Source organism: Schistocerca serialis, chromosome 3, assembly GCF_023864345.2.
Source record: "Schistocerca serialis cubense isolate TAMUIC-IGC-003099 chromosome 3, iqSchSeri2.2, whole genome shotgun sequence".
In the NCBI taxonomy this organism is placed as follows: Eukaryota; Metazoa; Arthropoda; class Insecta; order Orthoptera; family Acrididae; genus Schistocerca; species Schistocerca serialis.
Window position 1 is genome coordinate 58,643,964 of NC_064640.1, and position 26,995 is coordinate 58,670,958.

The 26,995-nt window shown below is 40.2% G+C and overlaps 1 protein-coding gene across 1 annotated transcript in view; it reads right to left on the minus strand.

The window, feature by feature from the left end:
• Positions 1 to 1,898: 1,898 nt before the first annotated feature.
• Positions 1,899 to 26,995, minus strand: part of LOC126469709 (tyrosine-protein kinase transmembrane receptor Ror2) — a 50,591-nt gene continuing 25,494 nt past the window's right edge. The window contains exons 3-8 of the mRNA XM_050096894.1: positions 24,147 to 24,346; positions 12,887 to 13,163; positions 7,789 to 8,031; positions 6,402 to 6,595; positions 3,849 to 4,004; positions 1,899 to 3,143 (exon numbers count right to left, since the gene is read on the minus strand). Of these exons, the coding sequence (XP_049952851.1) occupies positions 2,289 to 3,143; positions 3,849 to 4,004; positions 6,402 to 6,595; positions 7,789 to 8,031; positions 12,887 to 13,163; positions 24,147 to 24,346 (1,925 nt within the window). The 3' untranslated portion in view covers positions 1,899 to 2,288. The remainder of the gene's footprint in view (positions 3,144 to 3,848; positions 4,005 to 6,401; positions 6,596 to 7,788; positions 8,032 to 12,886; positions 13,164 to 24,146; positions 24,347 to 26,995) is intronic.

Below are 26,995 nucleotides of genomic sequence, written 5' to 3' on the forward strand. Positions count from 1 at the left end.
ATGGAATGTTGACCCACTGATTTTCCTGTACCACATTGCTGTGCACTTTCATAAGAATATCTGGTGGTATTGCAATTGCATTGGTAAATGTCCTTCATCTATTCAGCAAGAACACCTTTCTTGCCCATTTAAAAATGTCACATAAGAACATTAGTTCATTCACTCCAGCTTTGAAACATGCCTCTGGCAAAATGGATTTCAGTTGTATGCACTACTGTAATTTACTGTATAACTGATGGCAGTGGCTCATGATCTCCGAGAGCATTATGTCATGAGTTGCTTTGCCGTGACTGTCTCCAACAGGCATATGGCATCAGCGTGGAATATAGACTGGACTTAAACTCACTCACTCTCCCCTTCTCTCTCTCTCTCTCTCTCTCTCTCTCTCTCTCTCTCTCTCTCCCCCCTCCCCTCTAGTTGACAGTCATGGCAGAACAGATCACATCAAATAGTTCTAACTGAAGTCTTACCTGAAAAGAAGCTAACCATTAAAGTGCTTTCCTCTCTTCCACTTATGTTCAGCTAATCAATTACCAGGTGTAGTCTGTATCAATTTGCCAGCTTGTGCTTTCAGTTCCACCAAACCAGTCGTTTGTAACATATCACAACACAGACAACTTACACTGCCCATTCCAACACTGTTACTCATAGATTCCCCTATATGTGTCTTTCAGCATCATTCAAAACAAATTTCAAGTATTTACTTGACTTAATTTGTCAAGCATTGTCGCCAACATCTCATTTTGTCAATATCTGTGGCCTAATCAGTTTTTTTCTAAACTAAAAGGCATTTATCACTCAGAAACATGCATGTGTGTGTCACTAGAAGATCCTTATCGTGACAGTAAACCTAACGGACAGCACACAGTCTCTCAGATACACATTCTACAGTTTCCGGCTTTGCAGCTCAGCCTGCATCCACATATTGTCAGTACTACACAATATTAAGCAAGATTCAGTGCTCTATATGATGCTGTTACTGGAGGGGCACCATACCTCAGGTACCTTTACTTGCAGCTTTACAATGCCTGGTTATTTGTGGTAAAAATATTATAGGCTATAACACAGCTCTGAAACAATCATAAATTTGCTGACAATGCTTGAAAATCTGAGTTATGATGTCACCATTATAAACATTAAATTGTTGATCAAACAGCAACCCAGACTGTGTACAATAGGGGAGGACAGAACAAAGACTAACTAACATACATGCACAATACAGAAACCACCTACATAAATACATACATCTGACACTACGTGACCGAAATCCCATAAGTTATTTTCTTTCACACAATACCAACAGGAAGTTCCCTATAGAGAAGCATTTGCTGAGGCTTGCAGCTTTACAATGCTTGGTTATTTGTGGTGAAAATATTATAGGCTGTAACACAGCTCTGAAACAATCAAATTTGCTGACAATGCATGAAAATCTTATCTGTAAAAGTATCATCTGCACTACTGGTTTGCAAAACAATCTGGCTTCCATCAGACACAATTATGGGAAATAAAATATATGCATAGGGAGTTGAAACCAATTTCACAGCTAAGCTGATTAGAATAATCATTGTTTTACCATTACATTACCTCAAACACTAGGTATGTGTTTTTTAATTACTAAAACAGTGTCGACTGTAAATCCTGCATTCTGTGAGGATATGTAAGTTACGCAGTTGATGTGATAAAACTGGCAACTATTGCTTTTTCCTTCACAACACTCTTCTGATTACTAAGTGCAATCAGCAGAAGGAAAGCAACAAGAGAAGAGAGCTATTACATGTTACTCAAGTTTAAGAGTGTCTCTAAACCAAATGTATTTAAAACTTGCACTACATGACATACAAAAATATTAAATTAAAAATGTACACAATTCTATTAAGAATAAAAAATTTATAAATCAATACATTTCTGCAACTTTTAGTACCTTACAATCACATTTGCCCTCTTAAGTATGTACACAAACATTTTACAAATGCATGATTGTGGAATAAATACAGTGTATAAAAAAGCCATTCAAAACTTCACCATGCAGATACATGACACAAATTGTTACAAACACCACCACATATAAACAAGTGCTTACCTTTTTAAGTTAATGGTAAACAGGTCAGAGTGACTAGAGGACATACAACTGATATGAGCACATTTAAATAAAACTATGCAAAATTCAACATATCTGCCAAATACTTAACACACATTCAGCAGACTGTCTCACTACAAGAGCAGAGGCCACAGAAGAAGTCCAAACACTGAAAGACTGAAAAATGCCTCCTTGCATTCTGAAGGAACCATCAGACATGGACTCTCTGTGGAAACGAACTTGTCCGACAATTCTGTGCCCTTTCCACTTCGTCTTGAATAGTTTCCAAAGTTTGATAGATCGTCCGGAAACCAGGTCTCGCTGGTGGTTTGCGATTCCAGCAGAGTTTCATAAGTTCATACACGGACTTTGGTGTGTTGTCTGGACACTGTAACACATTACCTTCTTTAATGTACTTCACTACCTCTTCATGTGTCATTCCGTAGTATGGTTGAAGGGCAAATGAAAATATCTCCCACAGACAAACTCCAAATGCCCAAACATCTGACTCAACTGTGTATTTATTGTAAAGGATACTTTCAAGTGGCATCCACCGTACAGGAATAGCATCGTGTTCATCACCTTTATAGTAGTCTTGTAAGTAAATTTTTTGAGACAATCCAAAGTCTGCAATTTTCACCACCATGCTGTCATCTATAAGACAGTTACGTGTGGCGAGATCTCGGTGCACAAATTTTCGATCTGAAAGGTAAACCATTCCAGCTGCCACTTGTCGAGCAATATTGACTAAGTCAACGTGAGTCAGTTGCACATCTCTAAACATATCCCCATCACCTTCAGAACTTCTGACAATGTAATTACTAGGAGAACATGAACGCAAAAACTCATTCAAGTCTCCACGACCCATGTACTCAAATAAAAGACACATAGGACGTCCGATGGCACACACTCCGAGGAGCTTAACTATGTTTGGATGGTCAAATTCTGCCAACAAGCACGCCTCACGCTCAAAGTCTACTTGTAAATCTTCAGATGCCTCATCTTTGAGCATCTTCACTGCAACTAATGTGAATTCTTCTCCTTTCACCAACCCTGGAGCTTTGGCCTGAAACATCATATGAGAGAAGCATTGTTACTACCTCCACAAGAAACAGTGTAAATCTGCTAGAATAATTTCCTGCTGCATGACTAATATTTTTTACTCTTACTATCATACAGCAGAATGATCTTAACAGGGGTAATCATGTGCTGATAGCTATACAAAAATCTAAAGAAAGCATTACTTTATAATATCTGTGATGCACGAAGGGATGGCCACAGATGGAGTCCACATATTTATGCAACGTAAATTCATTTAAAAAAACTAACATAGCCACAACTTTTGTATTACACATACATATTAAGATAACTACGATAATGTCATTGAGAGATTAACTATAACATCTGTGGACATTTTCTGTTGGCCATTTGGAGTGACTACACAGGAAACAAGAGATGGTAGCCTCACCTTGCTAACAGAGAACTACCAACAGAAGAAATGAAACATGTTTTGCATCTATTATCAGGTGCTGACAACATGTATATGCATATCTTCAAGAGCTTAGCATCTCAGATCTTCATTTATTCTGATGTAATGCAATGCAAATAAAATAATGTGCTCCAGAAGCTACAGAAAACTCACAAATTACAAGGAGTCAAGAACTACATGAAATGGGTGCACACAGTAGAATAAGTTCTGTCAAGTTCCAATTGTTTCTTCAGCTACGAGGATTAGACTGTAATAGTGAATGTCTCAGAAAAATATGATTACCTGAAAAACTCTTCCAAATGCTCCCTGGCCTAAATCTCTTATGTAAATTATATCGTTTCTCGAGAATTCCAGTTTCTCCAGTTTTGGGTTGAGTTGTGCTCCTGTTCTATGATATGCCATGTTGCTAGGTAACTTGTCCAGATCTATGTTCACTTCCTGCAACACAACACCAATTTTAGGAAAGTTTGATTTGATCACATCTCACAAAGGAATCTCTACACAGTCACCATCCAGAGTCAAACATTTATTGCATCCCTTAACAAGTTGATAAAACAGAAGTCTGCTGCCTTAGATTGTAACCAGACTATCACATCAACTTAATGTTCTTCGGCGGAGACAAAGTGTTGGAAGCCCAGCCACTTTTTCATGCAAAAATAACTTAGAACCATGTCTAGGCTGTATGGCAGATGTTCAAAAATGTTGTGTTTGACTTGATGCAACAATTTTCATGTTAGCTGAGAAAAGTGTGGCCGTACATCATCCTCATCATTCGTCCTTCCACTCTTAAATAAACTACACCCGTAACATACAACGCATTAAAGCCTCAGATTTTGCGCAACTGCTATGAAATTTTCTGCCACTGAAAACCAAATTACAGAACTGATTTAACATTTCGGAGATTTTGCATTGTAGCTCTAATTTTGAATGGTTACCGTAGGCAAATGAGAAGCACATGTGGCTTTCTCACCATAACAGCTCTACAACACACTGCATAAGTCAGCATAGTGACTGTTTTGCCCGCCGCCCCCCCCCCCCCCCCCCCCCAATCCATACTTCCCATGCTACACAAAATGGATGTTACTTTGTGAATAGCACTCATAACAAATACATTGATAAGTATACACCCACTGCTGAAAAATATTTCATAATATGTTCAACATACTTCCATACACCATGCAGTCTGTACTTCCTGACTGCATCTTCCACTAAAAAAGCTAGTTTAAAATTTTTGAAATTCTGTTTTAGGTAATAATCATAATAATAAATAATAAGTGTAGAAGGTATTGTAAAAGACATGATGATTATAAGCACTGGCACAGAATATACACTGCCAGAAAAATAAAATCACTCAAGATTTATTGTTGCAACAGTACAAAAGTACATGAAACAATTACATTTACAGATCAATAGCACAAGCAGTTATGAGGTATCAGACATCAACCCATGCTGAAACACCCGTATTAGTGGATGGTGAAGCCTCCATGGGCAGCAATGCAGGTGTTGACATATAGGCACCCAGTCAATCGTACAGGTGGCAAATACTGTCCTGATATACATTATGCCATGCCTGCTTGACCTGTTCATGTAGTTCTATAAGGGTTGTGGGTTGACGAGTCACTTCTCATCACATCCTATCTTGCATGTGCTTGATTGAAGACAAATCTGGAGATTGTGCTGGCCAGGGATCTTGCTGCACATCTTGCAGAGCATGTTGAGTTTCACAGGCAGTGTGAAGAGCATTATTCTGTTGGAATGACACACACCTTCCTGTTACAAGAACGGCAAAAGAATAGGTCAAACAACACTCTGAACCTACCAAACACTGGTTATTGCCCCTCCAGGAACACCAAAGGCAAACAAGAGTTGTAGCATATAACACAAGTCCTGGGGCTGGAACCAGTGTGTCTTGTGACGAACATATTCTAGGAGATGCACTCACCAGTCTATGTTGTAAACACGAACGACCAACACTCACGTGCAGGTACAATCTGCTTTCATCACTGAAGACCACGGCGTGCCATTCCATCTTCCAAGTGATTCTCTGACAGCACCAGTCAAGCCGTCGGGTACAATCTGCTTTCATCACTGAAGACCACGGCGTGCCATTCCATCTTCCAAGTGATTCTCTGACAGCACCAGGCAAGCCGTACATGTCGATGCTGTGGTGTGAGTGGAAGATGGGCTAGAAGTGTGTGTGCGCCTGTAATTCCATTGCTAATAAAGGTTAGCAACAGTTCGTGTTGACACATCTGGACTAACAAGCCCTCTTACTTGTGCTGTGGTACCTGTACAATCTGCCACTGCTGCCCATACATTATGACAACCATGGCAAGTGGTTGTACTGCATGAATGTCCAGAACCTTGTCTACAGATGTGAGAATGATTATGCGACCACTGATACCAGCATCGTTGCACAACTGACGCAACATGTCCAACACGTGTGGCACTTCTCTGAAAGTACCATCCTGCCACTTGAAAGGTGACAAGCTGACCCCTTTCAAACTTGTTAAGTTGGCCATAAGACACATGAGTGCGTCTCTATAGTGTGGTTGCCTGCTTGTTTCACATGTTTGCACCACACTGAGCCTTCTGGCTGTGAGCATTCCCTATTAAAGAATCGACACAGACTGTGCTCTGGTAACTATGCCACTGAGCTACCTGTTGGCAGACAATGTTGAAACCATTATCGGTAAACCTACTATCCCCCAGGTGGCATATGTCGTCATCGGATCAAAATCGACATAGTCTTTTCAGGTGCACTATTTTTTTTTTCTGGCAGTGTATAAAGAAATGACATCAAAAGAAATTTAATTATGTAAAGACATATCTCACATCTCGAGTTGCTGTAGGATTGTAACCAACACGGTGCTTGTAAAGGCGATGACAGAGCAGAAAAAGTAGCAGAATAATAATCAGTCCAACTAAACCCACTGCCGACAACAAAAGAATGAAGACAGGTGTGAAGAATTCTTCCATTACCACAATGGCAGGTTCGTCGTCGATCTCTTCTCTTACTGTGTCATTATCTGAAATCAGCAAACACCACATGGCATTAATAAATTTCATTTATTTGCAATATTCATCTTGTTTTGTAGAAAACTGCTAATGCTGTACAGAACAACTAGAGGAGGAACTGGGTGACAATGACAGAATAATTTGGGCGCACAATAATATACTGAGAGTACATATTATCATAGAAATCAGGATTTATAGTAAAAAAAATACTCAAAATAAGCAACAGATTATCTTACAAGAATCTACTTACAAAATTACAGTTTGATTGAGGAATGAAGTTTTTAGACATATACACACAACTCCAATACTGACCACGGAAAAACTTAACGGGAAAAGCAGGATGAAATTTAATGCCACAGCATCCTCAAAGTCATTAAGGGCTAAGCATTAGCTCAGCTGGACACAGTTTTAGGAGGAATTGGCCATCACCTCCTTGAGGGATCAATTTCAGCATTTCCCAGAATTTATGTAAAGAATTCACAGAATACTTACTATAGGGCTATTGGGTAGCCAGGCTGGGAATCATGCTCTGTTTCTCCCACAAAATAGTTGATTGCCATAATCTGTAACTCTCTCTTACTTATAAGTGATGATATAGATTACATTTATCACAGTTCATACAGAGGCATAAATTCAGTCACTCCACATTTCTGGAAGGAACAGAAAGTAAAGTTGTCCTCAGTCTGAACATTGGTTTAAACACCAAAATGCTCTATTTATCGTAATCCTGCTGGCGATAGTATTTCCTTGGCTCCCTTCAACCTGTGAACTGACATATCCAGCCTGTTATAGGCGAATTTAAAGTGTAATGTGGAATCTAAATCATAGTAACAAGAAATTATAACTGAAGTTCAATGAACCTCATAAGTATGGTGTTATGAATCATTCCTTTATTTGTACTTAACCAGTGAAAACCTCAACAAGAACAGTTGCGTCAAGATATAAAATCGGAAATCCACTGTTTTACAACCGTGTCATGTTAAGTTCCTAATAATGTGCTGGCAGTGAGCACTTTTGACTCAAACCTCTAACATTTAGTGGCTCACTGTATAGCATATAAACTTTTCTCCCTTTTCCTTTTCCACATAAATGGTAAGTTCACAATACGTTATCTGCTAATGGTTACTGCCCTTTCACATGTACCAACATTTGGATGAAGTTTTTGAGTTTACAACTAAAATGTACATTTCAGAAAGAAACTAACCACAGACAGGTATTTCACAACGCTGCCAGCGGACCGTCTGGTTCATTGTGTAACACCACGGTGACGGTTCCTCTCCACCAGCATTGCGGCAGTAATTTTCTGCATTCTGAACCTCTGGAAAAACATCAGGAGGCCTGTTATGTGTGTGTGGTACTTGAGAGTCCCACCTTTGACAAGCTAGGCCATCCTTTGTAACATTCACAGTTCCCTGATAGAAACGTCCTCTTCCACGTATACAGTCATCTGTAACAAGATTTGCACTCAGCATAGGTACAGTATAAGCATCATAATTATATTTGTGCAACACATAAGACTGTTTACATGTTAAACTAACTTTCAGGACTTTTTACATGAACTAAATATCCAGTACTGTGAAAATACTTATTTACAACAATGAAGTCAAAGAAGAATGAACATGAACTTGTTTCTGTTTACTGATAGCTAGTCTGGTATTGTCAGACATGCATATTTGCCCTTTAAATGTGTCTGATGGCAAACTGTAAAGTGGTCATTATAAATATAGTCATCCACACTAGTTTGTAATTTGTACGTGAAATGATAAGACACATCATGTGCATTCTTACTTTCAGATTAGGTTGTGGTGAAAAAGGCAATAGGGACTACATGAGCAGTTTAGTTGTTGCATCCTATTAACAAGCCTGTTAATCAGCTGTGAGGAACAGAGGGAGACCTATTAAATGTGACCTCTTGCTTTTGAAAGAACTACTTCATAAAAAACCTTCAAGAATGTCATTCTCAAAACACATAACTTGATGTGTATATCATCATCTAAAATAAATGACAGCTCTGCTGTAATCTATACAAGACAACCTAAAACTAATAACTGTGTCTACAGAGCTTGTGTGCATGTGAAAAATTCTCTGTTAATCGGATGTACCATATTTGTGTTGTAGGAAAGTTCTTTTAGAGTAATTACTCCACACCCCCCCCCCCCCCACACCCACACACACATGCATGCACGAGCACCTATGCCCCCAACAGAATACTGTCTGGATTAACAGTGCCATTGCTGTATTTTGGCGGGTGGACTGTTAGTGGCAGGGTTAAGTGTTGCGTGGGGTGGGTAGAGTGAGAGGGAGGTGGGAGAAGGATATGGTTCAGTTGTTACAGTCCACGGTGATACTGGATGATGAGGGGACACTCCTTACTCCTTTGTAGCTTATTCTTGGGGGTGGTGGAAGGATTTGGGGTGTGTAAGGATATGGCATGGGAAATCTGTCTGTGGACTAGGTTTCGGGGGATACTCTCTCTATGTGAAAGGCATCCACGTGTGACTGGGCTGTGGGGCAGAAATTTTTTGGTGTGGAAGGTATGGCAACTGTTGAGATGCAAGTACTGTTGGTGTTAATAGATTTAATGTGGGCAGAGGTTCGGATGGCGCCCTGGGTAGAAGAGGACCAGGTGAAGCGAATGGAAGAGAAAGTGTTGAGGTTGTGAAGGAATGTGGATAGGGTGTCTTGGCTCTGAGTCAAGATCATGAAGATATAATCAATGAACCTGAACCAGACTAAGGGCCTGGGAGTGTTTCCTCTAGATGGTCCATAAACAGGTTGGCACTGAAGGGTGCCATGCAGGTGCCCATGGCTGTGCTGTGGCTTTGTACACCTTCTCTTCACAGGAAAAGTAGTTGTGAGTCAGGATATAGTTAGTAAAGTGTATAAGGAATGAGGTGGTGGGTTTGGAGTCTGAAGGACATTGGGAGAGGTAGTGTTCAATAGTGACAAGATTATAGGCATGAGGGATTTTGGTGTATAGGGAGGTTGCATTCAACAGTGATGAGTGGGGATTGAAACAGTGATGAGAAGGGACCCAGGAGGTAAAGGGGTGGGGGATGGTAGAACGTCTGTGAAGGAAGTGGTTAGTACCTTTGGTGTGGGAGGCTAGGCTTCAGGCAATTGGATGGAGGTGCTGGTCAATGACAACAGAAATTCTTTCAGTGAGAACCCAATGGCCAGTTACATAGGGCATCCAGTATTGTTGGGTTTCCGAATTTTGGGGAGAGCACGTAGAACACGGGTGCGTGGTGTATTGTTAGGGTGAGGAAGGAGATGGACTCGGGAGAAGTTCTTGGAAGGGCCTACGGATTTCAGTAAGGACTGGAGGTTGTGGTGGACTTCTGGAATGGCAGAGCTCGTAGGTGGAGAGGTCACACAGTTGGCGAATACGTTCCGTTAAGTGGTCACTGCGACTCATCACAACAGTGGTGAAGCCTTTGTCTGCAGGGAGAATGCTTAGGTCACGATCTGCTTTCAAGGCTGCATAGGGCAGTCCTTTTTCTGATGAAAGGTTAGTGTTCTCAGGTAGGAACCTGGGGAAGAATTGTAAGGCCAAGGTTAAGGTAAGGAATTCCTGCAAGGTGACCAGAGGGTGATTATTCAGTGTTAGGATTAGGTTGGCTTTGATTGGAGGAATTGGTGGCAAAGAAGTGTTTTGTTTTCACTTTAGGGATCAGGAAAAGGAGAGTAGGTCTTAGACAACTCTGACACGGTTAAAAGTGGTTGTGGAGCTAAAAGTGGGATGTTTGGACAGGACTGAACTACTGTGGGGCTGAAGTTTTAGTGGAAAGGTTAACAACAGCGTTTTGGGTTTGCTTGGATTCTGGGTTTTGTGGGGTGTTGTGAGTCTCGGAGGAAATGGTAAATTGAAGATGTGAGCTAGGCAGGGTATGGCTGTAAGGGGTTAATGGGGTGTTCACTGTGAATAGAATGGGTGTTGATGGATAGTGGTGCCCCAAGGCAGAAGTGAGTTGTCAAAAGGTTGGACAATTTATGGATGTTGTGTCTGGAATGCTCCTGCAGCTGCTTCACAACCTAGGCTATCTGGAACCTTCCAACCACCACCACTTTCCTCCGCTCCCGCAATCATCATGACTTCAGTCTCGGTTAACCCACTGCCCCGCACCCTCCACCCAACAGTTCCCCCTCCTCCGTCCTGTCACCGTCTCTCGGTTCACATCCCCATGTAGTCTTATGTGCCACTCCCCACTGACCTCTACAATCAAATAATGTGTAGCTCATATACCCGCCACCTCTAGCTCTTGCATTCCTAGCCAGCAAACTGGCTGCCTCCCTCGGAGCCGCTAGCCACCCATCCCCAGCCCCTCTCCTTCAAGCCATGCCATCTGACACTCCATTTCCCCCCCCCCCCCCCCCAACCAATCCACCAGCCAAAATACAGTATGTGTGTTTTTACTCTAGATCTTTCTTTCAGCATACATGTATTGACAACTCAACACTTCTGCTTTTAGATGTGCTGCACTCAATCTGAATCTCTGTTACTGAGAAAATTAAGTGATAACTGAACATTTTCTAATTATGTGACATTAAATGTAATGAAAGAGAACTGAGATATTCTCCTCTGTTTCTTCATATTATTTGGTAACCGTGATAGCGTTACGGAGATGTTTAATAAACTCAAGTGGCAGACTCTGCAAGAGAGGCGCTCTGCATCGCGGTGTAGCTTGCTGTCCAGGTTTCGAGAGGGTGCGTTTCTGGTTGGTTGGTTGTTAGTGTTTAACGTCCCGTCGACAACGAGGTCATTAGAGACGGAGCGCAAGCTCGGGTTAGGGAAGGATTGGGAAGGAAATCGGCCGTGCCCTTTCACAGGAACCATCCCGGCATTTGCCTGAAACGATTTAGGGAAATCACGGAAAACCTAAATCAGGATGGCTGGAGACGGGATTGAACCGTCGTCCTCCCGAATGCGAGTCCAGTGTGCTAACCACTGCGCCACCTCGCTCGGTGGTGCGTTTCTGGATGAGGTATCGAATATATTGCTTCCCCCTACTTATACCTCCCGAGGAGATCACGAATGTAAAATTAGAGAGATTAGAGCGCGCACGGAGGCTTTCAGACAGTCGTTCTTCCCGCGAACCATACGCGACTGGAACAGGAAAGGGAGGTAATGACAGTGGCACGTAAAGTGCCCTCCGCCACACACCGTTGGGTGGCTTGCGGAGTATCAATGTAGATGTAGATGTAGACATATTCTGATTTCTTTCTTTAAAAAAATGTTCATTAGTGAGTGCCTCTATCAAGGACACTGGCTTTCTTCTCAAAAAGCACGGGGCTTTACACTTGCAATGCAAAAATCACTGTAAGTATTGGACAAAGCTTGTTCACAGCACATCAGAACTAACAAAGAACTGTAGCATCCCTCTCTGTACAGCAGCAGTATAGAGTAAATGCCTGTCCTGGTTATGTCTGTATTCTAAATACAGAACCAAATTTTGTTCAAGTTCTATACCATCAGTTACTTAATGAACAGAGGTCAACTTCCCAAAGCTGATAACCAGTTAACTCTGAAATATAGCAGAACCTGCACCATCACAGCTGGCAGAATTGCTAGGTCTATCAAGATTTATTGCATTAACTTACATCCATCACATGACATCAGAGCATAAATGGATACACTTTTTATCACTACAATCAACAGCATACCAGATAAAAATAAAAATCAACCATAATTTGTGCGCTTCAGATTGGATCTGAGCTGAAAATTAATCACAACTTAGCCAGCAATGTCAACTTCATTGATTACTTTTAAAAAATAGTGATTATCTTAAAAACAGTGACTAAAATAGTTGTAACTTTGTAATCAATTGATTATAGGTTTATTTTACAGTAGGATCTTTGGCCTGTGTGTGCAAAGTCATGGGATTTTTAATACACAATAACACAAGTGTACGAAGTGATTCTTCGGTTCCAGCCTCCTAGCATCAGTCCATCAACGCACCTGATGACGACAACTCACTGGGTTATCGAAATATTGCGCATATATGATATGAAAACCTGGTAATTCTCCCTACAACTGTTCCTTAAAAAATGTTTAGGAACTCAGTCCATTCACTACAGACTCATTATTCCAAGTGTAAAAACAAATCATCTGCTCATGCTGCAGGGCTTTTTGTGAGAAATATAATTAAGAAACAGTACACAAGCTTGAAGATGACCTGTAGATTAGTAATTGCTCACTCTGCTTATAACAACTTGTCACCAAACTGCAATGACAGAACCACTGTTACTTCAGTTTGGAAACAGATTATTACTTATCACTGAATTAAAAATTATTTGCTTACAAGTAATTTCATCAGTCTTCATTTCTGTGAGGTGTGCATAGGAACATACAGGTGTGGTCGAGTTCTTGTACACTGGTAATGCTTCACAGTCTGGCAGTGTGAAATGTCTACGTGACTTGAAATAGATGCCTCGCTGTTTCATATCTTCGATAAGTGCCCACTCATTGTAGCAGAAGAGTTGCCGCACAGCCACGCAATCTTCTTGACACAGAGGAAGTGTCACTGGATACCCATCCCGCAACCCACATTGTGGGAATGCGTATGTACACAGCAATTTCTGAAGACAGTAACAAGCAACAGTAAGAATCTCAAATACAGGTCAAACAAAAGCACAGTTTATAAATAGTTTTGCTGTTCTCAGATGTTCAGTACTGTTTGGTTCAAAATGGTTCAAATGGCTCTGAGCACTATGGGACTAAACATCTGAGGTCATCAGTCACCTAGAACTTAGAACTACTTAAACCTAACTAACCTAAGAACATCACACACATCCATGCCCAAGGCAGGATTCAAACCTGCGACCGTAGCGGTCGCGCGGTTCCAGACTGAAGCACTTGGAACCACAAGGCCACACCAGCCGGCATACTGTTTAATGCAACTAAATTCGAAGGACTGATCTAAAATTGTGTTACCTGTAAGAAGTCGTAACTTCACTGAAGCCATTATTATAACAAAAATCGATGAAAAATCTATAAAATACTGAACAGCAGATAGATATAGACAACACACACCCACGCACGCACGTACGCACGCACACACGCACGCACACACACACACACACACACACAGTGACAGAAAGTAAGAGAGAGTGTGTGTGTGTGGGGGGGGGGGGGGGGGGCACGCATGCAGTTTTGTGACAAGGGGAAGACGAGATGGTGGAATTTTAAATTGATAGTGTTTCAATGTTCCACCAATTATTCAGCTATTAGCCACTTCATTTCTTTGCAGTGTGCTCCTTGATCTAACACATTCTGCTGTTTACTTGTATACACATTCTTGTTTAGCATGTGAATGACAGATTTATTTAAGTATTACAGGCATTTTTTTGCATTCAAAGTGGATCTCACAGCACTGTCTGAGCCAAATTTTGTAATCACCATATATTATAAAAATGGATGTAAGTATGTATGTATGTATGTACCATATCTCCTCCTAAACCACTGGGCTGATTTCCACCAAACTTGGTACACATGTAAAGGGATGGGGCTGAAAAAATTACTTTATCCCATGGCATGTGAATACCCATAGTTTATTCATCCAGTATTAGAGAACAAGAGAAACGTTACACATAATTTCAAACCTTTACGAAATGTCTTCTCATTGATAATCCCCATAAAAATGTGAAAGGAAAAAAGATTATGACTTACTACATTTTTCAATGTTCATGCAGTAAAGCTGCTGCATGAAGCATGACATTTTACTTTATTACTTCTTTACAACTAATTGCTTTTGTGACACATTTCGCCAACAGTATCTACATATGCCACTGAAAGTACCTACAAAAATATATTATTGTACGACGACGTCATAAACACTGAGATATGTGAAATCTGCCACATTGTGCACAACATTTTAATTTCTGAGGTCTGTTCAAAAAATTCGGGAACGTTCGTAGTTTCATGCCAATGGTAAGTTGGCTTAAAATGCGGTTGGTATCCCTGCACACACCTGTGCTTAATGTGTAACTGCTGGAAGTTTCATTGTTGTATGTCTGTTAGTTATTCTTCAGAGTTTTATTGAGTAGAATGTTGTGTCATACAGTTTAAGAATTACGAGATGACATAGTTAGAGGAGCAATGCATCTGCATTATATTTTGCGTGAAACTCAAGAAAACATTTACAGGGACACATCAAATGATGCAGGAAGCCAATGGTGATGAGTGCTTAAGCCATACTCTGTGTTACGAATGGTTCACATGGTTTAAAAATGGCTGGATGGAATTTAAAGATAACCCTCATTCAGGACACCCTTGGACTTCTACCGACAATGCTCATGTCAGCATTGTCAATGAAATTGTGCATGCCAGTCGAAGACTGACTGTCCGAAAGATTGCAGAAGAGTGTAACATTTCAGTTGGATCATGTCATGAAATCCTGACACAGCATCTTGGAATGCATTGTGTTGCTGCCAAGTTCGCCCAATGGCTCATGACTCAAGACCAGAAAGACCGTTACTTTACAATCTGTGAAGAGATTTTGGATTGCACAAATGAGAATGAGATGTTCCTTAAGAGAATCATAACTGGTAATGATACGTGGCTCTACGGTTATGATGTTGAGACCAAGGTTCTTCACAATGGGTCTGGAAAGGTTCTCAAAGACCAACAAAAGCTCGTGAAATTAAATGTCAAAGTCACGCTGATGGTTTTCTTTGACTTTGAAGGATTGGTTCATCATGAATTCGTGGCTCAAGGACAAACTGTTAATCGATGGTACTATCGGGACATGTTGTGAGACAAAGTGAGACGGAAATGGCCTGAAATGTGTCTCTTGCATCACGATAATGCACCTGCACATTCATCCTTCTTGGTGTGTGTGACTATTGTATAAAAAATGAAATCACTGTGCTGCCTCATCTCTAGATTTGCAATGATACACAACATAAAAGAAAATCTGCAAACAGCACTTCATGCAATCCAGCAATAGGCATACCAAGACTGCTTCTGGAAGTGTAAACAGTGTTGGGAGTGGTGTATCAATTGCAGAGGAAAGTATTTCGAAGGATACCATGCACAGTACGCAAAAGGTAAGCATAGAAAAACTGTGGAAAAGTGTCAAAATTTTTTGAACAGACTTCTTATTACTTCTTTACTCTATTCACAATACATTTGGCAGCGAGTAGCCACATATACTACTGGATATACTTGCACAATTATGCCATTGTATGAAATAGCTGAAGAGATACAATGTCATAAAATACTGAGCTACATGAAAATGAACTACAGAGCGAAATTCACTAGAGATACAGTTGAAATATGAGTGAAATACGTTAAATGTATGTGAAATATATTTGACAGTGTGTACACAAGCATAACCATGGATAAAATGTTTGTCTTAAGCCCCTGGAATAATTTCAACTAAATTTGATTCTTATATTAGTTACAATCTTGAAAGAAACACTGCAGGGGTAGAAACCACCCACCTCCTATTGGGGTGGGGGTGGTAATGTTGAAACAGAGAAGGGGAGAGGATGAGAGAAAGAGAAAGAGAGAGAGAGAGAGAGAGAGAGAGAGAGAGGAGATGGACAAAGACTGGGGAGGAGCAGATGGCCAGAGGGGAGGGGGGGGGGGAGGAGGGGAGCAGAAGAAATTGACAGAGGAAGGGAAGGAGGAAATGGACACAGAGAGAGGGAGGGAGAAGATGGACTAATAGAAGATTGGAAGAAATAAACATTCCTGGGCAATGCCATGTACTCAGATAGTACTCTAAATAAAAATGGGTGGTAGGACATATTCTGACGCATCAAGGGATCGCCAATTTAGTATTGGAGGGCAGAGTGGAGGGTAAAACTCGTAGAGGGAGACCAAGAGATGAATATACTAAACAGATTCAGAAGAATGTAGATTGCAGTAGGTACTGGGAGATGAAGAAGCTTGCACAGGATAGAGTAGCATGTAGAACTCCATCAAACCAGTCTCTGGACTGAAGACCACCACCACCACCACAACAAGAACAACAACAACAACAACAACAACCACACTTGAATACAGAAACGGACACAGTAAACTTTAGCCAACTGCATATACGCCAAATAAACTAGCACAAAATACCCAATATGCACCAGAAAGAGACAGTGGCCACCACTGCATTGAACTTTTCATGCTCTTCTTCTCTTTGAATGAGAGAGGCTGTTTTAATGACTTGGAATAATTCTTTCAAATCTACAAAGATAATTTTTGAAATTAACCATCTTAAGATGGTCACAGAAATACATTAATAATAAGAATTATAATATGACTGAAACTCAGTAGATTTCACTCTGGATCAGTGGTTCTCAAACTTTTTTCCTCTGGGTCCCCATTATGAAGAAAAAATAGTATCTGACCCACCCCCCTCCAGTCTATATTATTAACAAAAAATAATCATTTTAATATTTATTCCTTGTTTTACCAAATTCAATGTAGAAGGATTTTATGCAACAGAAACCAAAACTACACAAATTATTATAACAAAAATATGAAGTTTTTTTTTATCTTCTTCACATTTTCACGTATTCAAAAACTATGAAATGAACAATATCTACAATTCAGCAAACAAGGACTACAAGAGCATTAAAAATTTAAATCACGAAGTTCAATGTGATGGATGAACTTGCTTTTGACAAGGAAGTTTCTCAAAACGGGTGTAATAGCAGAAACAACCAATCAAAGTTCGTTGCTTGTATTTAGCTTTGAATGGTAATTTGATTTCACAGCCACCAAAGCTGAACGGCCAGTCTCGTGCAAGTACATTGTTGCAAATGGAGTCAGGATCTTCACTGAATTTTGGCTTCGTGTTGGGAATTCCTTGCTAATATGTATCCAAAACTCCAACTTCATTAAATTACTCTTTAGTGAAATATCAAAAGTGAGATCAATACATTGTTCTTGCTCTTTTATATTTAGACACAATGGTCCAAGAGCATTTTTGAATGGATTTTTAATCCAATTAAATTTATCAAAGTCACCACTGAAATACTTTTTGAAGTGAACTTTTCGTGTAGCAAGATGACGAAGTAGTCAGGCTTTTATCTCCAATGGAAGTATGGGATTATCTGTGTCCTTTAAGAGTGACACTACAGTGGAGAACATGTCTAGCATGCCACTTTCCATTCAGTTTTGCCACAGTGCTAATTTCCTTATGAATGCCTTCACTTTTTCATTCCAAGACACTGCAGTTGCCTGATTGCCTTCAGAATATCTAGTTTCTCAAAAAATGTCAGTGAGGTAAGCCATTTTCAATAGAAAATCTCCGTTGCTGAAACAGTCTGCCAGAGAGTGACTTTTCTCCTTTAAGAAACAGGCTACCTCATTCCTCAGTTCAAACGTTCTGTGTAGTTCTTTACCTCTTGAAAGCCATTAACTATTACTTAAAAAAAAGGAAAAGAAAGAAAGAGAGAGAGAGAGAGAGAGAGAGAGAGAGAGAGAGAGAGAGAGACAGAGAGAGAGCAACTGAGTGTGTTGTTCAGCACCCATCTCCTCACACAGCACTTTAAAAAGCACCATAAAAAGTATAATGCAGTGAGTCCATTCTCCATCAAGAGCCACAGATTTAACTTTTGTTTGGAATCTACCATGAGTTCCAGACACTGAGAGAGCTCCATCTGTACATACTCCTATTCACGTGTTCCATGATATCCCATTTTGATTAAAAACAATATTGATAATGTCAAAAAGGCTTTGAACTGTAGGTGTTTTCAGTACTGGTTGACAGAAAAGCAATACCTCCCGAATGTTAACTCATTAATGAAACGAACATAAGCAATCAAAGGAGTATCTTTATGAATATCACGTCACTTCAACCACTTGTTGTTCTGCAATTTATTGATTAACTGCTCAAGTAACTAGCCAAATGTCAAAAATTATTCTATGCACTGTGTCATTAGAAATAGGAGCAAATGAGTGATCAAATGTTGTTGACACTGTATCAATCACTACTGGTAAAACCAGATTTTCTGCAGCTGTGAATAGTTCCTTGCACTTAGCAATTCTCTGCAAAATCTGGTAAGAGGCTAAGAGAGACTTGTCACATTCACTGTTTTAGCAAAGTTTTTCTGGGTAGACAATAAAAAACATTTAGTTTCCTGATAAAAAAATTCTTTCAGTTTTCCCATTAATTCAGGCTGTTTGGCTTCAAGACATAGGCTTCATACTATCAACAAATAAAATGTTTAAACATATTACATACTGCAGACGTTCTTCATTATTGATAGTAGTTTTCGTCACACCTAGCAATAAATAGTTCTCACTATACCTTCTCATTTTTGCCTTTGGAGTATCTGCCTCCCCTCTGCCAGTTGATGGACCACTGGTGCATTCATGTCTGTCACTAACCAGGAACCACTTCATACTGCAGCCAAGTATATCTTGTGAAGTCTGAGAGACTGTAAAGGAGGTGTCGAGATACACGAGCCAAGGCTTACTCTGCATATGATAGTTAAGGATACAATCACAGTGCAGCAACAAAGGGTTATTTTGTCTATGGCTGATGTCATTCAGCTCACCTGATCATTTCACAAAATGCTACAAATATGACTGCAGTTTCACTGTCATCAACCACATCTGGCGTAACACCAACATTGGGCGAAATTCAATCCAGATCAACGGTATCTTCTTTGTTTGAAAGAAAAGATAAATGTAATTGTTTGTTACTAATTTTTTTGTTTTGTTTTAATAGAAGGTAACCACTATGCATGCCATACCCAGTAGCTTGGTAATCACTGGATTAGATCTTTGTCATGTACCCTATATGTACCCGACACTGCATCTAAACATGAAAGCAATCTATACACAACACCGTAATGACCTTACCAGTATTGAATGCAGTGCATCATCATCTAGTAATGTGCGACTATTTGAAGAATCAATCATGGAAAATTTACACACAGTATATAAACACAAATGAAACCTATAAAGTGCATTCTTGATTAATGTCAGGTTAAATACCAAGTTTCAGATAATTATTCCTACAAATGGAGATAAAAAATGGCATCCTAAGCTTATCAGAAACAGAAAACATTGTAAACTACAAAAAACATCGAAACTTCCTGGCAGATTAAAATTGTGTGCTGGACAGACTTGAGCTCGGAACCTTTGCCTTTTGATGGCAAGTGCTCTGCCTACCCAAGCATGACTTACAAATCGTTCTCACAGCTTTACTTCCATCAGTCTCTTCTCCTATCTTCCCAAATTCACATAAGCTCTCCTGTGTACCTTGCAAGGCTAGCACTCATACAAAGTTCTGCATCAGCTCACACTTCGCTCCAGAGTGAAAATTTTATCCTGAACAGAAAATACTGTCAACTACAAAACAGCTTATTTTTCTAGAGGTGGTGGGCATTTCCAGAGACAGGTGTGTGGGGGACAGCGGTGGGGGGGGGGGGGGGGGGGGTCAATGGGTAGTACAATAGTTAATTAGCTTAGGAAAAGCACTACACTATATCCTATTACAATACTATCTTATTATAACACGAAAAAAAACCCATATTCTTTCAAGACTTGAACTTCCATGCATAAAGACTGCTTCAAATAGCTGATTACATTACAAAAAAGCTAAGTGAGAAAATGTTTAGGAAAGGTTTGAAATTATTCTTCAAGTTTGTTGGAAGTTGTGACGTGCGCTCATTACAAGACACTGAATGAATACTAAAACTAACTAAACCTGGTCCGCGCAGGCCTTGGAAGGCACAATGGTACTGACTGACTGGCAGGACGTAGTCAGTTTACAAGACCAGAGTTTCTACTTCTCAATCAAGTAGCTCCTCACTTTGTCTCACAGGGACTGAGTCCACCCCAATTGCCAGCAGCACTTGGCAGACTGGACAGTCACCCATCCAAGTGCTAGCCAAACTTGACAGGCTTAACTCTGGTGATCTGACAGGAACTGCTGTTACTACTGTGGCAAGGCCACTGGCACACTGGATGAATACAGTCTGGGTAATTTGCACTCCATTTTAAGCGAAAGCTAGTTTTTCAGGCATCTCAATGTTTATGACACTGTCTTGTGTACTATGTATTGTACAATGACATAATTTTGCAGGTACATTACGTGGCATAGGTGGATACTGTCAGGAAAATCTGTTTCTCATAAAAGTTGGTAGTAAATAATTTATAAATTAAAATGCCATGGCTGATGCTGAAGTCTGACTGCAGCAACATCGAAAATGTACCAAGTGATAAAAGTTTCTGCCATTCATAATTTTGTTTGTGTGTGTGTGTGTGTGTGTGTGTGTGTGTGTGTGTGTGTGTGTGTGTGTGTAGGGGGGAGGGTGTCTCAGCAAGAAAAAGTTTCATGAAGGTTTGATGTTATTGCGAAGTTTGTTGGAAGTTATTTAGTGCTCTCATTCTCAAATATCGGATGAATATAATTCAGGTGTTCTGCAGTTAGTTGTGCTACCCGGAGACAAACAGTTTCTAACTATGATACCTTATTGTGTTAAACTATTAATGTAAGATTATACCTCTTAATGAATGGATTATTACGGCATTTTAATTTTTTAAATTCAGTCAATAATCACGTGAAATAGTGATAACCCAATTTTTGTTGTCTCTGGGAGCCATTATACAGGCAATCTGCAACTCATACTGGGTTCTAGGGTACCAATTTAGTAATACAGATAACATATGTAACTACATCATCATCAATATTTTATTAGTGCTGCAGTACTGTTTCTGCACATCATTCAACTGGCAACTGTGTTTTCAGTGAATGAACTAAGAGCTTGTTTGGATTTGAGTGCTTCCCAGGCAAACCCCACAAACAACATTCTCCTGCACTAATGTACGAGTGATTCACAAACTTCCATTCACAAACTACCGCATTGGTCGAGAGGTAGTGGCCTATCCATATACATAAGTTTTATTCATTTTGTGTATTTCTAGAAGTTAGTAACTATTACTGACTATGGTTTATTTGAAGATAATTTGTGCTTAGTAAAATATGTGTTGTTGAAGCATGCTTACAAGAGTGGTCACAGGGATCTTTTAATACTGCAACCAAACGTGTTGCAATTGGACTTGCCAGACAGTTCTGCTGAGTGTTTCGATCACGATGCACCAGCAGTTTTTCAAACTTTGGAAACAGCAGCTCGAGCAGCAGCATGATCTTGAGCAGAAGTTGATGGATCTGACATGTCACAATTGTTTCCAGCAATCCCTACTTCTCAGCCACTCAATGAAGCTCAAGAGGACTGGGAAGTGTAACAAGACTGTTTACCACTCTATTTCCAAGCAAGTGACATTAAGTGCCCTGAGCAATAGTAAGAATTTCTATTATTTACAAACCTACAGCTCTATTATCTTGTGCAAAAACTGGCTCCCTTACAAGATCATTAACACTGCCCCTCACCACCCATCACTTGCTTGTACATGAACATTTTAATACAAAAATTCATGTGGTGTCTGCTCATTTAGTGTTCCCTCAATATTGTATGGAAAAATCACACAGTTAGGCATCATAGATCATATTTTGTAAGTTGTAGCAATGTTTCCACACCACTTCTTGCCTGACACTGTATCAGCCACATTTACCTCTTGTGTAGGTCATGGATACATCACCACATGGTGTCAGGGTCATTTTATTGCATAATTACCAGCTGCATTGTTTGGCATATATTATGTTCACCTCCAATATACCCACTATAACACAAGAAAACTTTTCTGAGATACAGAAGGAGACACTCACAATTATCTTTGGTATACAGAAGTTAAACATTTTCCTGTATGGCAAACAATTTCATCCGGTCACAGATTATAAGCCATTGTCTGTATTTGGTCCACAGTCAAAACTGCTTGACTGGACATCTATGAGGTTAGAATCCCAGGCTCTTTTCTTATTAAATTCCCACTACTCATGATGATACATCAGCCCAGCATGCAAATGAAGATGCACTACCACCATTCCTTAGGGGTGCTGATGAGGAATTTGATAAACAACAAGCTGTCTGCTTTCACATTAATTCACAATTTGAACAGTCTGTGGAAGAGCTTCCCATCACTTCCAGATATGTCACAGCAGCCACATGTCAGGATCCAATCTTCAGACAGGTATGTCAGTTCATATAAACCGGCTGGCCACAGGTCCTTCATTTGGCAGCCTCTGTTGAATTGCATTGTTTCTTTTCATGATGCCATACCTTTCATCTTTTCAAAAGTGATCTGTTATTGAACTGAGATGACCGTCAGTGTCAAGAGATGATTCTGGAGGTTCTCATACATTGTGACTCCTGCACCAGTCCCACTAGGGCCCACTTTCCCCACACCAAAGACCAACAACAGCAGATGTAAGTTCCAGCTCCAGAGCAATATACGAGGCAATGGGCACCTGGCATTTCCAATTCTCCAGCCATTGTTAACCACTTCTATGGGTCTGGACAATGCGTAGGAAACCCCACAGTCTGTGCCTGGTCTGATGTCAGACCCACAGCCTTCTTCGGAACCAGCAGTAAGTTGTGAATTCAAACCACTGCTGATCTCCTGCCCCTCCAGCACCAGAAGCAGGAGCCACTACTCTATTACTCTACCAGTAGCAGCATACCAAACCACATCCATGACTTCCCTGCAGGATGTGCCACATACACCTCATTCTCCCACACAACAGCCAGGATGATTCTCCCCTACGGACTGATTCAAATAGGGGGGGAGGGGGGGGGCAGGGATCTCGAAGTATCACTGTATGCATAAATCAATAAATATAATTGCCCATATGTCCAGCAAGGTGACTAGGTGCAGCACACAAGGATACAACGCCAGTGCCAGGTCAGGTGGCAAAACACTTGCAGCAGATTTAAGGCCTGTCACGGACCACCATGGCCTCACTTGTCACAACAATCAGCCAATGTTTACCTTCGATATTTGGCTAGCACCCTTCCCCCCCTCCCAAACACTCCTATGGCTGAGGGTTTGCGTGGAGAGGGGTGACAAAAAAAAGCATACCTCATGAACATCTGGAGAAATTTCAACCAAATTTGGTAAATAGCTGACTTCTTGTTAGAATGAAAATATTGTGAGAGTAAATGCCCCTTCTACCATAGAGGTAGCAAGGGGAGGGGGTGGTAATGAGGAGGGCTGACATGTAGAAACATGCAAAAAACAATCTATTGTAATTTTTTTCTGCAATTAGTTGACTTGGAATACTTTAAAACTATGAAGTGCTATCTCTCTTATTTGGTTGTTCACTGCATCAACCACATAGTGAGAACAAACACTGAACATAGTAAAAAACATTGCCACCCTTTTGAGGCCAAACTTTATGCCACACAGCTAAATATCGAAGATACATTTAACATCCTCTCCCACTGCATGCAGTAAAACAGCAGATAATCTGACAGTCACTACCGACAGCAGTGTTTCTTGGCAGAATTACAAGTTTCTTCAGAATTCTGAAGAAACTGCAGAGGGAAATTTGCAACAGATACAGATGAAATTACGTGTTTATGTGTGAAATATGTTATACGTGCATGAAATATATTTAACATATGTGTACACGGGTGAGGCAGTGGACAAAAAACTAGTTGTACATACATAAACTTATGGACATCTGATATATGTCCTAAGAATCTTACCTCAGCAGCACTTCTGCAAGGTTCTTTAAAGCCTTCAATCATTTCCTGCCACAAACCCTGCACAATATGCTCATTTAACCAGTTTCCCATGTTATCATTTGACTGATTGTACCAAACTGAGCCACTAAGATATTTCTTGCAAACAGTCCCATTGTATGTAGTACAGAAGCCAGAAGGTGGAAGAACTGGTCCTACGTCACCTGGAAAAAAGGGTAAAATGTATATTAAACAACTAATTCAATAAAAAAAAGATATCTGGATTTCAGTCATAATTATTACTAGCTGCATTAAAGGATTAATATAATAAAAAAATAGGTTTGACTGTGGGTACAAATTGATGAAATGTGTCCAAGTATCTTCCTATTCCAACAGTGCTCTTTGATTTAACTGCATTAATTTCAATTTACTGGAGATGGTACTGAGATGCTAGTAAATTACCTTAAAAATAACACGGTATTATCTAATGGTTGAAAACTTTGATAAAGCTCTACTGCCGTGACACTTCAGGCAGTCCCCAGGGACATGTTGAATAAATGGCTCCAGGTCTGCCACCAGCTCATTTTATATAAATTCCACAATATTCACTCAAGGCAACTGCTCAACATCATCAGGTGGTTGTTGCTGGCAAGTAGAAACTACCTTTGTCCACTCTACAGTTGTCCTTTTGTCAAGTTGTTTCCAGATGCATCAGAATACTACTAATAGAATGCCGCTACCAGGGCCATCTGCATGTATGCAGACACCAAAGCTACTCCCAGGTGTCAATGTGGCTAGGATATGAACTGAAATTGGTAGCTCCAATACTCTCCAAAGGGCATACTGTCATTTTCTTTCTTGCATTCTAATGTCTGCAGATCCAGATTTTACTCAGCTGTAAGCTTAAGTCTTTACTGAAAGCTTATGTGCTGTATGAATATGTGTCAACTCCTTCTATCACAAAGTCTCATAAGGATGACACTGTGGATGTAACCTTTCTCTTTTCATAGATCATGAGGTACTGTGCTAAAGTTGTGTTGGTAAGGGCTTAGCACATATGAGGATGGTGTTCATTGCATGTGATGTGTCTAGCTGATAGTGTTCCACTTGTAAGGGGCCCCAGCAAAAGTGTTACAAGGATATTAATAAAAGAGGATATGAAATCAAATTTGTACGTGACATTGTTTTCATGGTTGAGAAATGACGTATCCTCCCCCCTCCCCCTACTCCTACCTGTATACACAGTTCAACATGGTGGTTCATGTTTGTGAATGTTGCTGCCAGGGTATTGGGCATAACTGCTTGGATTTCATGGTGGATGTTCTAACTAACGTAACTTGTAGCCGTGACAGCATCTGTGAAATGTGGCAACAATGATGTTCCATGAGCAGTGTGTGGGGCTCATGTTTCAGTGTGCTCACAGTATTGTGCATGACTTACTTCTTCCAGTGTTGTTTCAGTCTGATAGTGTTGTTTCAGTCTGATGATGTATCGATACTCTGTGGAAGAGTGTGTGTTTCTCGTGAAACAGTATTGAATAAGTGGTTCCTTCAGACATGTCAGAGAATGTTTTGTAGTCGCCATACACCATCTAAACAATGCATTCAATACTTGGTGATGAAGCTGGAGAGAAAAGGAACATTGTTAGATCTGCACAGCAGGAGTTGACAACAGTTATTGGAAGAAAGTGTGGGTGAGGTAAAGGCACAATTGTCGGTGTTGCCTACGAAATCTCTTTGCTGTTTATCATAGGCATCTGGACATGTAGCACAAGTCAAAGAGCTGCTAAGAAAGCAGGTCTATATCCCTCCAAGTTCACAGTTATTAAATGAGAACATCTGTCAGAAATACAGGCAGTCACACCCAGTACTCTGGCAGAAACATTCACAAACATGCAGCACCATGCTGAAATATGTGTATATGTAGGGGAGGTGGTCAGATCCAAAACTACTTCTAATGTTTAAGAGCATGGTGAAAAGTTATGCCTCCAATTTTTTTATTTTTTTCTCAGTATTGGTTCAGGTGTCGCATGTCCTGCATATTACTCAGTCAACTTCCCCAGTCCACTGATACAAGTTGCAACCCTCAGCTACTTGAAGGCTCTGAACTGTAGTGTGTAACATGGCAGTGTGTACTGTAATTATGTCAGTGCTTGGGAACAGCATGCTGTAATAAAGTTTCAAATTCGAAAAGTTCATCAGCACAAGGAGCACCCTCATATTCAGCATGACAATGTCAGACCACACACAGGAGTGCTGCAACATCTCCAACAATCTGATGCCTTGGGTTCACTGTCATCAATCACCCTCCATACAGGACTTCCCACCTTGGCCCCAACTGATTTATCCGTTTCCTAAACAAAAGTGAGTTTGTGACTCCATCAACAGGGTCTAACATTCTACAATGATGATATCAACAAACTGGTCCCTTGTTGGGAGAAACATGTTCATTACCAGGGTGACAATGTTGAGGGATAAATATGTAGACATGTAGAATAAAGATGTAGAATGTTTATAACATTCTACATTGGCATTTCTTAGTATTCAGAAAACATGGCACTGATCATTAATGATATAAATACATGCCTCATGATGTGAATTATTACATCATCACTTTATAATTGAAATTCAGAGGAGCCCTACAAAATCATACCACTGTGGTCTGAAACTATCAAGCTCACTCAGCTGTACAAAATAACAGGACAAAGGAATTAAAAGAATTTGCCAAGTGTTGATGATGAAACTACAGCTCTGGGTCAAGTAACATACAATGCTGTGATCTAGATACAGCCATCGAATACAATATAGAATAGGGAATATTTATATACTCTATTACAGAGGTGAGGTAGGGTTTAAGCTGAATGCAACACATCA